The 17,286-nt window shown below is 39.3% G+C and overlaps 1 protein-coding gene across 5 annotated transcripts in view; it reads left to right on the top strand.

The window, feature by feature from the left end:
- Positions 1-17,286, top strand: part of EPB41 (erythrocyte membrane protein band 4.1) — a 204,065-nt gene that overhangs the window by 120,223 nt on the left and 66,556 nt on the right. For all 5 annotated transcript variants that reach the window (XM_075553215.1, XM_075553216.1, XM_075553223.1 and 2 more), the window contains one exon: positions 12,431-12,518. In XM_075553215.1, coding sequence (XP_075409330.1) covers positions 12,431-12,518 — 88 coding nt within the window. The remainder of the gene's footprint in view (positions 1-12,430; positions 12,519-17,286) is intronic.

Consider the following 17,286-nt stretch of genomic DNA (forward strand, 5'->3'; position numbering starts at 1 on the left):
TCATTGTGTGCTCACCTCCATGTTACGGCTGCTGAGGACAAATGGGTGCATAAGCAAATGTGGCGAAGAAAGCTGATGGTGCCCGCCTATCAAATGATATAGCATCTGGGGTCTTAAAGGCTTGAAGGTAAAAAAGCGGCCATCTAGCTCATAAGCAACAAAGCCCATATGGAAGAAGCACACCAGCCTGTGCGATCACAAGGTGTCAAGGGATCAGGTATCAGGCATCATCAGAACAAAAAATCTTACCATAGTGAATGGGCGGGGGAGTGCGGAGTAGAGACCCAAAGCCCATTTGTAGGCCACTGGACATCCCCTTACGGAAGGGTCTTGGGGAAGAGATGAGACGGTGCTATGTAGCAACGATGAAAAATACAACATTCCTCTAGTTCCTAAATGCTTCCTCCACCCCCTTCCACTGTCATGATCTGAATCCTACCTTGCAAGTCTGACTAGACCAGAGGATGTACACTGGTACAGATGGGAAATGGAAACACATTTTTGTATGTACCATTTTGTCTTCAGCGATCGTGTCAGAGAAGGTGAGCATCACAGAATGCCAGGTTTTTAGAACAATGTGTTCTTGTGTTGAGGAAATACTTGAGTCGAGGCCTAATGTCTGTTTGCTACTGTTGGATTGGGGAAGGGAACGCGAGCTCACCTTGGGCACACAGAAGAATTACGACCAGTTGAGATGCAAACACGGCAAAAGGAGTTTTAATTTTGGACTAGCTTGAGCTAGGGCTTTTTCCCTGCACTGCCCTGCGCAGCGGGACCCTGCGTCCAGAAGGGAAACAGCCCCGAGTTCTTTGTTCCCTGGGCTTTTATGGAGCCAAGGACAGGGGGCAGTCCAGTGTTGCTGTTCTTTAAATTTATTGGAGAAAACTGGCATCAGTGTTGTCCAGTGGTGGTTGGTGAGTAGTTTTGCGCGTATTCTCTTGACTGGTCAATTGGGGGTGGTGGTCGCTGCTCCCTACTGGTCAGTCTTAGACAGGTGATGACTTCTCTGACAGAATTACCTCAGTGTCCAGGAATCTGAAATTAGAGCTTAAGCCTGTCCCAGACTTTGTTTTTATACAGCCTGTCTTGGTGCTGGTGCTGGCAGTTGTAAACCAGGACCCCACACTACCTTAATACTTAACATATAAATACATGCACATAGATCTATTTGCCTGTCATTATATATAAATATATTTACATATGTATATGCCTATATTTAGACCTGTATAAATGCCCTTTGCCTCCAATTTCTTTCCTCTATTTCCTTTTACTTTCTTCTTGTCCCACTAGCAAGTTTGGCCTTCATTTGGGTTTCAGTACTTCCTCTCGGCTACATTGCCCTTGATCAAGCCCTACCAGGCATCCTGTCCCCTCTTTGCCATCAATTTTAGATCACTTGTTGTTCCCTTGTCCCTGGTTTGGTTGACAACCCTCTTCCTTTCCCTGCCTCTCCCTCTCCCATGCGTCCCTGAATCGGCAGTCCCGATGTTCTCTCCTCTTGATTGTTTATCCTGCCTATCTTATCTAAAAAGAGATGTAGACACAATAATAAGCACAAAAACAAGACAGAGCAAAACAAAACCACAAAAGAAGATAAAAGCAGCAACAAAAGAAACAATGACCGAAAAGAAAAGCCTATAAATAGTTCCAGGTCTTTTTGTTGACCTTTAGGGGTGTTTTCTGGTCGAGTCTGATAGGATGCCATACCCTGACCCCAAAGTCTATTTTTTGTATTCCCCAGGGACTTCATTGATTTGCTCCCCTTGCTGCTGTTGCATACCCTTAGCTTTTCACCACAGTATTGTGGGGTCAGGTTTGGCAAAATTCCCACACTGGGCCTCCAGTGTTGTCCCCCATAACTCTATGGGTCCGTGAGGGGATGTCATGTCTCCTGGTGGGGCCGGCCCTGTGGTACTCTCTGTACATTGACTACTCTGAGCAGGAGTACAGGAATACTGCCCTTTGGCTTGGTGGACCAGGATGTATTCCACTCTCTCTCCTTCCCTTTTGGCTTGCTCTTGTGTGTTCTGATCAGAGGTGTCCCTCTCCCTGAGCTATAGCTTCAGTGCTGCCCTCTCAAGTGAATTTTTTTGTAGGGAGGGAATTGTTTTTACTTTCAAAACCAACCAACAGCCATGCTTATTCCAACTTGGCTTTGGTAGGCATTTTTTTGAAATTTAATGACGTGAGTCACTACTTTATGGGAAACCACGGACAGAAACCATTGAAAAAACATTTTGTCAAAAATAAAATTTGGTCTTTCAAGTTAAAATTAGTATTTTGGAAAAAAAATTGGGAAATCATGTTTTTTGGTAGTTTCCAGATATTTAAATCCTTTTCTAATAAGTTTGGTGGTTAAATTAGTAACGGATTTTTTTAGCGTGGTGTAATAAAATATATTAATATGTGGAAGATGTACATAACTCACTCAACTAATTTTTTCCATATATGAAATTCATGGTATTACCAAAGAAAATGCATTGGTAAAAGATCCATAATATATGATTAACCTTTGGACTTTGATATAACAGAGTATAAAATGTTCATAGATATTTTTCAGGTTTCACATTTTAACTGACCGTTAAAAGATTCCATTGGTGACTTTTGATACAGTCATAAAGTCTAGTGTTCTTAGTAGACCTTCCTATTCTAATTATATACTGTACATTATCAAAGTTTTTTCATCTCCAATACCCAAATCAGTATATCACAACAAATTATAGAAGCAGGTAATCTTACTGTCTTCTAGTAAGCCAGACAAAAAAGAGATTTGCAAATACATAAAACAATGTGCCGTTTTAATCACTGGGGGTTTTTGAGTATTAGGTTTTTCTTTCTAGAATATAATGTGTTTTTTGATATTCTAAAAATAATTTAATAGGTATTTAAGATTTTCTCAGCTTATGCTTTTAATGTGGTAAATATTGATAGCTGTAGCCTACATAAAGCAAAAACTCCTTGGAGTTGACATTTATTTGTAGAGTCGAGCGGTACTGAGCTAAAATTTTTGAGAATCAGTAGGGCACAATAGATCCTGAGCTCGAGAGTCAGCTTCCCTTTGAATTCGATTTTGCATTAGCTGTGTGACTCTTAGAAGAAGTTACACGAGCTCTCCAAGCTTCCGTTTTTCCTTCTGGAATTGGATGGTGGTCATTTGAATTTGTGAGTGTTAATCAGAAAATTCTTCTATAGTGATGAGCACAGTAGCTAACGTATACTGATAATACGTATGTTTGCTAGAATAGTAATTAATAATGATTCTTTTTTTAAAGAATCTTTTTATTGGGGCTCATAAGGCTCTTATCACAATCTGTACAGACATCAATTGAGCAAAGCACCCTATACATTCGTTGCATTCGTCATTCTTATAATTCACCTTCCATTTGGGTTCCTGGAATCAGCTCGGTTTCCCTTTTTCCCCCCCTCCCCCAATAATGATTCTTAACCACATTTTACAAGCTATAATATAAATATAGGCCTGGGGCTGGAAACCATTCTTTGGACCGTAACAGAACTGAAACCAAAACAGGCGAGGCAGTCGGAAAGAGGAGGTAGATATGGCCCAGTTTATGTTCTGTTAGACTATGAAGACAGAAACTAAGCAATAATGGATCTCCCTCACTAGAGAATTTAGAAGTCTAATATCTTTGCATTTACTTGCTCCTTTGGTGGAAGATTGACTCCTCACAAACAGAAACCCAAGCATTTTAATGATTTCTGGTAACATAACATTGTAACTAATTCATTGCAAATTCTGCTGAGGCAAAAGCATTTCATTATGCATAGAAAAGTACAAATGTCACATGCTCCCCAGACAAATAGAAGGCCTAAGTAAATAGAGCCGTTAGCAGTGGCCTGTTGTCCCAACAGTAACTTTTAAACTAACACTCCAGTTTATCCTAGCAAATCAAGCTTTAAAACTAGCTGCTCTCCTTTTATTATATTATATTAGTAAGGTGGCCAGATTTTAACATTGCTAAAGCGGGACACCATTGCTACAACTCATATCCTGGCGAAACAGCCACATGGCAGCCTAACCCGTACACCCTAACTTGTCGTACATTCTTTCCAAAAATCGGGACTTTTTTAAAACGCCGCGGGATGCGGGAAAAATTATTAAAAATCGGGACTGTATGTGAATTTTTCAGTGATAAGCCTCCCCAACTTAATTATGTGAACTCAGAGCCCTTAAGTATGAGATGTAACAGCACTGTTGAAGAATGCCATGTAGCACTATAACTCACTATCCCGACTCCCCTTGCTGGGAAATAAACACAGGGAAACTTTGTTACAGCTTCTTTTTGTAATGATCAAGAGTTAACCAGCGGCATAGCTCCCTGTTCGATGCTTTTGGAAGCTGTTGAACTTAGCGCTAGTAAGGTATTATGTATTGTAGAGTAATACCAATGTTCAAGAAGATGGCCCAGGCTGGACGGTGCTCCGTTCTGTTATATTCAAGGTCACCATGAGGTGGAGCTGACTCCTTGACAACTAACAACTACAATCTCGCCTCAGAACTAGTTAGTTGTTAACATTCATGGTTCCACTCAAGGAAACGTTTTTAAGTTGTTTTATTAAATATTAAATTTTAAGTTGAAAATAATTTAACAAGTGCATGAAATCTGTACATTATGTGCTATGTTTACATGTATAAATGTCTGTTAATCGTAAGGTTATAGAAGTTTTTTTCACTTCTATGTTCATAATGGTATCTTCAAATTTTAATACAATGAATGCTTATGATTTTTAAACTCAGATAAAGCTTTTTGGAACAAATGTGTTTTAAAGACATTCCATGGGCAGGGCATAGTCATTCATCCAGAAGAACAACATATCTAGGGATATTGGAGCCTTAGCATGGTGAGGAGAATGCTTGTGGGGCACGAGACAGCTCCGCATGAGAAGTCAGAGCCCAAACAGGATGAGGAGGAAGTTCATTTGCAGGACATCTCCTGGCAGGTATCAGAGGCCAAGTAAAGTGAGAAGGGCATCCACACTGGATGGTAGCAGGATCTGTGTGGGTTAGGAAGGGCATCCACATGGGATAGATTTGATACAAAATTCTGAATTCTGAGCAGGGTAAAGACTATATATCTGTGGAAGGGGTAGCCTGACATGGACGTTCAGAACCTGAGTGTCATTTATATGTTGGGCAGTAGCCCAGCATGAAGAATTCAAAGAAGAAGGGCATTCATATAGAAGTATGACCTGGCATCAGTGTCAGAACAAAATGGCATGAAAAGGAAATATTGATGCAAATGAGAGATTCAGTCATATGCTTGAACAGGGGGGTTGTTCACAGTAGTCCATATATTTCACTGCCAGTAAAAGGCAATACAAATATGGAAAAGGAGAAGCTAAAGGAATCCCTGAGGCAATCCTATAAGGACAGAGTGGAACTTCTCCCATTGGGTTCCCAAAGCTGTAAATCTTTATAAAGAAGATTGCCACATCTTTCTCTTGCAGAGTGGTTGATAGATTTGAACCGCTGATCTTTTGGTTAGCAGCTGAGAGTGTCTAAGCACTGCACTACTAGAGTTAGATATGCAAATAAATGAGTATGCCTGTGTCCCCTAATTGTACATTGCTTCTTGAGAGAACCTGGAAATAGTATAACTCAATAGCAGTGAGCATGCATACATCTTAGGTTCTCAATTTCTTTATCCACTAAAGTGGAGCCAGGCCTCCTTGAAGAATGTCTGATCTCAAGACATGAGAATAAGATCATACAGATCAGTGGTTCTCAATCTTCCTATTGCCACGATCCTTTAATACAGTTCCTCCTGTTGTGGTGACCCCCCCCCAACCATAAAATTATTTTTGTTGCTACTTCATAACAGTTGCTACTGTTATGAATTGGGCGACCCTGTGAAAAGGTTGTTCCACCCCCAAAGGGGTTGCGACCCACAGGTTAAGAACCACTGATATAGATAGATGATCATGGAACATCTTATGGCAGAATGTAAAGAGATGCTCAAAGAATGATGGGAAATCATCAAAACAACACAGAATCCAGCTTGGAGAAGTTCCCACTGACCAAATCTAGGGCAATGTAAGCTTTAAAATAGATAGGAAAATGATATCATATTGAGTACAATAGCTCATGAGTTCATACCATTGTAAACAAATTAATAGCTTGAGATTTTGGTAAGGATTACTGTGCTAAATTGAAATTTCTTAATATTGTTCTTCCCATGTCTCTAACTCCCACCAAAGGATTAGGTGAGTCTCTGAAAATAGGATATATGAAATGGTAATAGAGGGCTTTGGTCAGTTTTGTGAGCATTTCCTCTGTGTTTAAGAAAGTCATCTTGGAAGCAGAGAGAGGTAGAACTTGGACCTTCAAGGAGGAACCACTAGCAGAGGCTGGGACCAGAGGCCCTAGAGGCTGCAGCACTCAGACCATTGGACAGAGCAAAGGAGCCACACTGAGACAGCAGAGGAGATGTACTCTGGTACCTGAGACCATGAGACAGTAGTGAGCTTTCCAGCCCACAGGCAGAAAAGCCAAGGGACCATGAGAGAGAGAGACTTGGCTCCTTACTGGAGAGGCTGTTGTAGACCATTGACTCTGTCCTTAATGCTTTATGACTGTGATTTGTGGTAACCTGTTAACTTCCATAATAAACCCCTCATGATTGTTGAGTGTTGTCTGAGTTCTGTGTGACCATTGCAACAAAACATCAAACCCAGCAAAAAAGAGTGTCAGGGAGGAATGGTTGGTGTCAGAACAGGGTTAAAAAAGGATGGAGGCATGTCTGACTTCTGCCTTCCAGCAGTTGGACGTGGGCTGGTCTAGAGAGGAATTCTTCCTTCTCCCTCTTGAAGCTAGAAGAAGTCAGATACGGCCCCCACACAGTTTCTGCATATAGGATATTTAAAAGGTTTCAAAGTCATTCCCACAGAATTATTTCTTTTTTTAAATTAAATACTTTAATTGGGTATTCTTACAGCTCTTATCACAATCTATCCATCCATCCGTTGTATCAAGCACATTTTTACATGTGTTGCCATCATCATTTTCAAAGCATTTTCTATTTGAGCCCTTGATATCAGCTCCTCATTTCTCCTCATTTCTCCCTCCCTTATCCTTCCTCCCTTCTAAACCCTTGATAAATTATAGATTATTATTTTCATATCTTACATCATCTACCATCTCCCTTTACCCACTTTTCTGTTGTTGGTCCCCCTGGGAGGAGGTTATATGTCAATCCTTGTGATCAATCTCCCCTTTCTCCCCCTTCCCCTCTTGGTATCTCTATTCTCATTATTGGGTCTGAGGGTTTTATCTGTCCTGGATTCCCTGTGTTGCAGGCGCTTATCTGTAGCAGTGTACATGTTCTGGTCTGGTCAGATTTGTAAGGTAGAATTGGGGTCATGATAGTGGAATGGGGTCAGAGGAAGCATTAAAGAAAATTAGAGGAAAGTTGTATGTTTCATCAGTACTATACTGCTCCCTGAAGTCTCTTTGTGACCCCTCTGTAAGGGGATGTCCAATTGTCTGCAGATAGGCTTTGGGTCTCCACTTCGCACCCCCTTCCCCATTCACATTGGTATGATTTTTGTTCTGGGTTTTTGATGCCTGATACTTGATCCCATCGACACCTCATGATAACACAGGCTGATGTGCTTATTCCACGTGGACTTTGTTGCTTCTCAGCTAGATGGCCACTTGTTTATCTTTGAGCCTTTAAGACCCCAGATGCTATATCTTTTGATAGCCAGGCACCATCTGCTTTCTTCACCACATTTGCTTATGTACTCATTATGTCTTCAGCGATCATGTCAGGAAGGTGAGCATCACAGAATACCAGATGATTAGAACAAAGTGTTCTTGCATTGAGGGAGTACTTGAGTTGAGGCTCAATATCCATCTGCTACCTTAATATTTAACATAGAAATATATGTACATAGATCTATTTCCCTATTGTTATATATAAATATATTTACATATGTACATGTCTGTATTTAGAGCTCTATAAATGTCCTTTGCCTCCTAGTTCTTTCCTCTATTTCCTTTTACTTTCCTCTTGTCCCACTATCATGTTTGGCCTTCATTTGGGTTTCAGTAATTCCTCGCGGTTACATTGCCCTTGATTAAACTCCACAAGGCATCCTATGCCTTTCTCTCCTTCGATTTTAGTTCACTTGTTCCCTTGTCCCTGGGTTGTTTGACACCACTCTTTCCTTTCTCCCACCTCCCCTTCTGCCGTGTCCCCCCAGAACCATGGGTCTCATTGTTTTCTTCTCTGAATTGTTTACCCTGCCTAGCTTATCTAGATAGACATGCAGAGACATCAATAAGCACAAAAACAAGGCAAAGCCAGACAAAACAACAAAGGAAGACAAATCCCACAACAAAAAACAAAAACAACAAAAAAGCCAATGACAAAAATGGAAAATCCTATTAATAGTTCCAGGTCTGTTTTTTACCTTAGGAGTGTTTTCTAGTACAGTCTGATAGGGTACCACACTGGCCCCAAAGTCTATTTTTGGTATCCCCTAGGGACTTTATTGCTTTGGTCCCCTTGCTGCTCTGTTGCATGTCCTTAGTGTTTCGCCCCAGTGTGGTAGGGTCAGATTGGACACAATTCCAGTACTATGTCTCCAGTGTTGTCCCCCATAGCACTATGGTTCAGTGAGGGATGTCGTGTCTCATGGTGGGACCAGCCCTGTGGTTCTTTCTGTGCATTGTCTGCTCTGAGCAGGAATATCTTCCTCGGGACTTGATGGGCCAGATGTCCCACAGATTTTTTTTACTAATTACAAAGAAGTAAAGAGGAATTTAATAAGAGAAGTCTAGCAGGCATCAGTGATCAAAATGAGCATGAATCAGTGATATGGAACAAACTGAAATTATATATCTTCTGAAAAGATTCACTTCTGTGCTAGTCCTCTCAAAGGGGCATAAGCTGAATCAATCAGGCCCAAGTTGAGGAACATTCTGTAGAACAATGTTTCTCAACCTTCCTAATGCCGCAACCCTTTAATACAATTCTTCATGTTGTGGTGATCCCCAACCATAAAATTACTTTTATTGCTACTTTATAACTAATTTTGTTACTGTGATGAATCGGGAGACCCCTGTGAAAGGGTCATTCGACCCCCAAAGGGTTCTCTACCCATAGATTGAGAACCGCTGCTATAGAACAACCGGCCTGTCATCTTCAAAAGATTAAGGCCATGAAAATCAAACATGAAAACCTTGTTCCAGATTGAAGATTATGCAGACATGAACTAATACAACTCATGGTGCTAAACTGGATCCTTCTACTTACTATAAAGAACATTTGGGAAATAATTGGCCAAGCTTGAGTGGATATCTAAAGATTAAATAGCAGTGATTTATCAATCAACCAGTTGAAGATCATCCAAGAGTAGGCAATATTTTGTTCTGTTGTACTTGAAGTCATTATGAATTGGAGGAACACCTAACAATATCGTATCAATATTAATTTCCTACTTTTGATAATCTCAACACAGGAGTATTGACAGGCAACCTATCTCAAATAGTTTAGAAAAAAAATTTGTATTGTATATAATTTCCAAATTTAAGGGTGTTTCCATGTATTTGTAATGAGAGCTGAAACTCAACTGAACTGCCATATTTTCCCTGGGCTCACAAGCATTCTGCTGTTGACAGGGTGGAGTCTTACCACTTTTCTATCATTTTCTATTGGTGGGAAATATTTGACTTTTCCTTTTGTGGCAGGTTACACTTTACACAGGTTCTAGCTTTTACAAGCTTTATTGTGTATAGAACTTTAAAACTGTAAACATCAGCCAATCTTCAAATATAGATATTATTTGCAAATAACAAAGAAAACCACAGCTTTACAGTTAATGATCTTTTCTTACTACCTACCATTAATACAGTTTTAAAGTGCACTTATAGAAGCACTTAATTTTCTAGTCTGAAGCTGAAATGTTTCAAATTGGTTAACCAAGTAATGTCCCTTCTGTTTCTTCGATAATGCTGTAGTGTTAGAGACACGAGAGGGGAGATTGGATTGCAATGACTTCATTTAGTGTTTAAAATTTTCCTTTGTAACTCAAGTGATCCAAGTTCATTTCTATCTTGTGAACTGTGTGTAGAGGGACGACTGGACTGTCAGAATATTAAAGTGGCACTAATAGTAAACATAGTTTACAGAGCAGTTTTACAACTCTTATCTTAATAGTCATATTCATTCAGTCAGTAAAGACAAAGTCAAAAAGGTATTGCTCAGCTTAGTCCCTAGAAGTAAGCACTGTTAGTTGAGGTTGAAGATCACCACTCTTCAAGTAAAGAAACCAAGATTCCAGCCTGGGTGAGGGGAAGTGAGTCCTGATTTAAGCCTGCTGCCCGCAAATGAGGAGTCATCACCCTCAGGTGACCATGTGACCCGCAGGGCTGCACTGCTTCTGCAGGGAGATGAAAGTGTTGAACTCTATCATGTTCAATCTCCGTAAAATGCACCCCATTGAGAATACTAACCCCATCAAAAAGCATAAAATAGCTGCGAGGCTTTCCAGCTAGAATAGCATACAATTTATATGAAAAACATCAACAAAACTTTCCTGAGGTAATTTTAATGGTTGGATTTACAGACTTAAAAAAAAATCATTTTATTGGGGGCTCGTACAACTCTTAACACAATCTATCCATTCATCCATCCATTGTTTCAAGCACCTTTGTACATTTGTTGCCATCATCGTTCTCAAACATTTGCTTTCTACTTGAGCCCTTGATATCAGCTCCTCATTTCGCCCCTCCCCAATGAACCCTTGATACTTTATGAATGATTATTATTTTGTCATATCTTACACTGTCCGACGTCTCCCTTCACCCACTTTTCTGTTGTCCATCTCCCAGGCCTAACTTATGTGTAGATCCTTATAATCGGTTCCCCCTTTCTACCCAACCTTCCCTCCACCCTCCCGGTATCACCACTCCTCTCATCACTGGTTCTGAAGAGATCATCTGTCCTGGATTCCCAGTGTTTCCAGTTCCTCTCTGTACAAGTGTACATGCTTTGGTCTAGCCAGCTTTTTAATCACCTTCAATTTCAAATTCATTGATGAATGAACAAAATTAAGGTGTGATGTTTAGAAATGGTGAAAGAAGTTTATTGTGAGAGGGTAAGTCATTAACAAATCTGCAAACTCTCAGCTTTTTTTCTTTTCTTTTACAAGAAACATTTGGGTTTTTTTTTAATTGGAGGTAAAACAGATGGGTTTGGAAGTGACTTTTCCTTGTTAAAGGAAGAGGCACTGCTGCTTCATACCGTTTGATGCAGTCCTATGGGACACAGTTACATGATTTTTATTTGAGGATGTGGCTGGATTGTTGTTACTATGAAGTTATATAAAGGAGCTTCAAATTTTTGTGGGAAAATGGAGCTAAAAAGATGATGGAATTTTTCTACAAACTTTTTGAAGCCCCTCAGATTTGGTTGGTCTGAATTGTGCTGCACTAGGTATATGATCTTCACTGTGAAGGTTCAGTATAACCCGGGTGTTGGACTACCCAATAAGCAAGGTCAACCCAAGCATACTGGTACATCTGTGTTAATCTGTAGTGAACAGTTTCATTTGTTTTTTTCACTACATCTTTGCTGTGGTTCAGTTTTTACTACAGATTCATAAACACAAATAAACCCCCTTACTTATTCCTTATTGGGTAATCCATCCATGATTAGCAGCTCATGAGCACTTTTTAAAAGAGAGGAAATTTCAAAGAAGGGTAGACAATGACAGTGAATGTTTAGACAGTGAAAATGACTGTTTTCAGAAACATTTAAATCATTATGCGTCCGGTAATGAAGACATCCTCCTTGTCGTAGAGAAAGCAACCCCATTATATGCGTGCTCCTATTAACCAAATTGTTTTATTTAGATCAGTGGGCAGGACACCATCTGTTAGGAGAAATTTTCTTTTCATCAAACCTGCCCCCTTTAAAAGAGCCCAGTTAAGTAATGTCAGCTGCCCCCTGTTTAATTTCCATAATAACTCCATTCAGGGTTATGGAAAGAAAAAGGCAGCTAAGAGGCCATTGTAAATTGCATGGGGCCTCAGAGAATTGAATTTGGTCACCTCTTTGGCAAGAAAAATTAGTGGGAGGAGTTTTTGTATGTTGGACAAGAAGGCTTAGAAGAGGGAGGGGTAGAACTGATGGTAGAGGGAGATAGCTTTAAGGAAATGGTTTAAAAAGACTTAAAAATAAGCATCTTTTTTCAGACTTCTTGCTTCCCCAAGATCTCTGTTTATAAAATATGTTTCAGTTAGATAGCTACAAGTAATGAGTGATGAGTGTTGACACTTTGAGTATCTTATATAATGGTATGTATATATTTAAGGGATTCATGAAACAGTGAATGTGCAAATATTATTATTATAAATGTTAGCCCTGTGACACTCAAAGAGCTTATTGTTTTTATTCTCTCAAAGGTCCATGACACCAGCTCAGGCTGACTTAGAATTTCTGGAGAATGCCAAAAAGTTGTCAATGTATGGAGTTGACCTTCATAAAGCAAAGGTAATTATAACTTTGATTTTTATTAATATTTGTCAGACCTATGTGGTTTCAAATTGCTGACCTTGTGCATTGCAGTCCAATGTGTAGCCATTATGCCACCAGGGTTCCATTCACATGACAATAGAATTTGGAAAAGGAAATTCAAGTATCTTTTGGGTGATGGAACTAAAATGACTTTATGGTTTCCTCCAACTCTGAATATCTGACATTTCTTCCTTCCTTAAAATACATTAAAAGTTTTAGTAAAATGACACTGAGTTCAGTGCTTTATCATATTATTATTATTTTTTTCTAATGTTGCTCGAGAGTTATGGGGCTCGATGTAACTTCTATAAATGGTAGGAATACCAGTACAATCACAAGGGATTTCTAGACCTAAAATTGTTAGGTTTTGTTCCTTGTCCCTCCTGGAGGTATCAATTTCATAGTTAACAGGAATGAATGAAGGAATCAGGCAGCATGTTCTTTTCCCAAATGTTGAAATGCAATTTGTTTCTCCAAAATGTATCATTAAGAGAGAGAAATTGTTGTGTTCACAGGCCTTAAAACCTTAAGAAGGCTTCTCCTAGGAAATCCTCATTATCCAGTTATTGTAGCTCTATATAGTTCCTGCTTCTCTTTTGTGCATGCACATAACACTTGAGGCACTACTATGTATGTTTCACTACATTTGTTTTAGGAAGATGCTTATTAAAAAAGCATTTAACTCTGGGGTTTGATTATTTAAACAATTGCTTAGCTGTATAGATGAGCTGAGGTAAAAGGGCCTTCCTTGAACTGTAGACATAGTTGTTGTTAGTGCCACAGAACTGCTTCTGACTCACAGCGACCCTGTGTACAACAGAACAAACACCGTGCCCAGTCTTGTTCCATCTTCACACTTGTTCTTATGTTGCACCACCTGTCTGTCCGTTTATCATGCTGTGGTGGCTTATGTGTTGCTGTGATGCTGCAAAGTGTGTCACTGGTTTTCTGGGTACCAGCAGGGTCACTAAAAGTGAGCAGGTCACAGGCTATGAAGAAGAAGGAGTAGGCTATCCACTTTGGAGGAATTAACCACTGAAAACTTTATGAATAGCAGTGGATGATTACTATCATATATTTAATTTTTAAAGATATTTATCAGGAGACATATAAAGATAGTTCTTATTTTACTTTCTTGGCTTGAGGAGTAGCATAAATAATTCCTTATGTCTAACATCAATTATAAGAATCTGAGATTTTCTCATACTGCATTTATGCAGGAATAGAGACAACCTCTACTTAACCACAGGTATCAGAGTAGACGTGTGCTCTATACCCCACTCAGGGATCCCAACTCCTGTACTTACCATCCTTGGTTTCTTACTAGCAATGATTTCTGTATCTTAGAACAAACAAGTAAATACACCAGAATCATTATTATACATATATATTTGGTGCTATACATAGCTATGGAGCATAGTGATTATGTGTTGGGCTACTAATCACAAGGTCAGCAGTTTGAAACCACTGCCAGTAGCTCCATGGGAGAAAGATGGGGCTTTCTACTCCCATAAGGAATTACAGTCTCGGAAACCTCAGGGACAGGTCTACCCTGCTCTATAGGGTCACTAGGAGTTGGCATCGACCCGATGGCAGTGAGTTTGGTTTTTGTTGCCAGGTTACTATTCAGTATTCTGAAGTATCTCCAGAGATAGGGTGCTCACTACCTACCGAGGTGACCGAGTGTTCACTATTTCACCTCTCTGGGTTCTAATAGCCATTGCAATGACTGCACAGGAACTCACAGACAATATTCATGATTAAAGAGTTTATTAAGGAAGTTAAGTGAGAAATGCTGAGGGTCATTGTTTACCAGGACGTGTGAGAAAGTTTCAGGTCTGCTAACCAATGCTCAAAGTGGCATACTGCTCTCCTACTGTAAGGGTCAGCAAACAAAGCTGCCTGGATTAAGTGCCCAAAGGTACCCTGCTCCAGTAAGCCTTAACCAGAAGCCACTGAGCTCTACTTCTGTGGGTCAGCAAACCCAAGTTCCTTAATTAAGTGCCTAGAGGCAAGGCAACTCACTCAGCAAGCCAGCCTCTTTCTGCACAAAAATCCACTCAGTTTCAATTACTCTGGTGGTTGGAAAGTTTATCACTGTTCAGTGCTGTGACTCCTGGTTCTGTTGCTGCTCCTCTGGTGGAATGGCTGTCATCTGGATGCAGGAGGTTCGCTGTTCAGCAGTCTTGGATCCAGAGGATGCTGTCTGCTCTTAGTTTTGAGACCCTTCCTCTCGCTTCTCATTTTACACAGGGAGTCCTATTTGCAGTAACTCACAGGGGAATCCTGTCAATATCTTTCCCAACCTTTTTACCAGACCCATGCAGGGAAAGGTTATTTGGTGGTGATTAGAAATTTTGGCTAGAAGAGCCACATTAAATGATTCTGCAATAGCCCTAGGCCCTGGCTTCCAGGAACTCATGAGGTCTGCTGACTTAGACACATATGTTTATTAAGAGATGCACTCCCTATTATAGCCTGGCATGATCAATAATAAGTGGGCGGTGAAGTATTTTTTATCCTGTACTGAGTATGCAGTTAACTGTTTGCTGATTATGAGAGTGACAGGTTTGAAGTAAACATATTTTAGATCTGGAAGACCAAAATAAGAATATGAATGCTTTTCTTAGACTTTCATGTGTAGACAGACATAGTAATTGGTGTCTCTTTAGTATAAAAAACCTCTCTGGAGGATGCAGGGGCATAGCTTTATGAGGCCATAGTTCTTCCCAGGAGACTTGAAGCTTAGTCTACAAGAGGTTTCAGAAAGTTCATGGAAAAATTCCATTAATCTTTTAATCCCATTTTTCCACAAACTTTTGAAGCTCCCTTATATTCCTCAACTTTGTTTTTCTATTGTGGAGAGAATGTTATAAAGGTAGATGAGGTGTAAATCCAGTGATATTTCTCAGATGCTTTGGGTGGTAAGGGTGGAAATACGACTCCTGTTGATTCCTTCAGCAGGTGAATTGTGCGTGTGTTTGTGTTTCAAGGACGAGAAAAGCAGATATTATCTCAGAGTCACTGATAGTGAATGAAATGGTTAATGGTAATGGTTGAAAATTAAATCTAATGTATGTTGTTACTAAAACATTTAAAATTCCTTGATCTATCGACCAATATGAATAAAGGTTGATTTATATCACAAGTGAAGAATTCACTGATACTTTTATAATAAATTTGAACAATAATGTGGACAGGTAACAAAGTCACTGTCAACATTTATGAGTGTCCGCAGTAGCAGTATCTCAGGTGATAGCAGAGGTGATGTTGGCTGCTGTTCTTCGGGTGCAGGACTGGGCAGTGTTTCCTTGTGCTGTACATAGGGTTGCTATGAGTAAGAACGATTCAAAGGCACCTAGCAACAACAAGGATGATTAAGCTATAGTTTCCCCCTCAAGGACTGATTCTAATGTTTTCCTAATTAAAAAAGACACACTCATACACCCCCATATGGAAATTACCATATTTGTACGTGCCTTCAAAAATAGGATAATCGTGGAAAATTTCACATAATTATTAGTGGTTAATACAGCCAGAACACTCCTTTGAAGCAGGGCTGGGGAGACTATCTTATGTACTTTGGACATGTCACCAGGAAAGATCAGCCCCTGGAGAAAGACGTGATACTTGGTAAAGTAGAGGATGACTGAGAGAGAAGACCCTCAATGAAATAGATTGGTACAGGGGCTGCAACAATGGGCTCAAACATAGGAACAGTTGTGAGGCTGGTGCAAGACCAGGTAATGTTTTGTTCTCTTGTGCATAAGGTTGCTGTGAGTCAATGACAGCTAATGTATAATATGACAGCTAATGATAACAGCAAGTGGAAGGACTAAATAGAATTTTATTTCCTAATTTATACATTTTCTATTTTTAAAATTTTCTATATCCATTTATTAATTTAAATTTTAAATATTTAATTTTTTAAAAGATACCACATACTTATAACTGAAAATATAGAAAGCCAAAATGAAAACATTTCCATAATAATTGCTATTAGATGCTGCTGAGTCAGTTCTGACCCAGAGCAACCCTGTGTGAAATAGAATGAAACACTGCCCTCTTGTGCCATTCTCACAGTCATTCTTATACTTGAACTGTGCCAATCCATCTTGCTCCTCTCTTTCACTGCCCCTCCACTTCAACACATATAATGCCCTTCTCCAGGGACTGCTCTCTTCTGACAACATATCCAAAGTATATGAGACAAAGTCTCGCCCTCTTTTTCTCTACTCAAAAAACAATATTGTTACTACTTTGGCATATTCACTTTCTATGTTTACATTTTATATTATTAAGATAAAATTGTGTACCTAAATGTTTTATTTTACATAACATTTCAGCATAATTATTTTCCATATGTCTCCAAAGTTATTTGTAACTATTTTCACGATCCTATTGTATTTTACTATATGAATAGTTAATAACTTCATTTTTCCCATACTGAATATAATACTCTGAATATTTTTATGTATAAAACTTTATCAGTATTTTAAGTTGTTTACTGGGAATAAATAACAAATAGAATTACTGAATCAGATTTGGCTATTTTTAAAGTAGTTTGTGAAAGTTAATAATAACACTGGGTTTTTTTAATGTTTAAGAATAAATTTCTTACCTAGACTGCATATTCCTATGGAGTATGATTGGTTAAACTTAATCTTTCAATGTATGCTTGATTTGTTATTTCCAGATCACTAATTTGAACCAATATATGTTGAACGCTTACTTAAGATTAAAA

Source organism: Tenrec ecaudatus, chromosome 1, assembly GCF_050624435.1.
Source record: "Tenrec ecaudatus isolate mTenEca1 chromosome 1, mTenEca1.hap1, whole genome shotgun sequence".
NCBI lineage: Eukaryota > Metazoa > Chordata > Mammalia > Afrosoricida > Tenrecidae > Tenrec > Tenrec ecaudatus.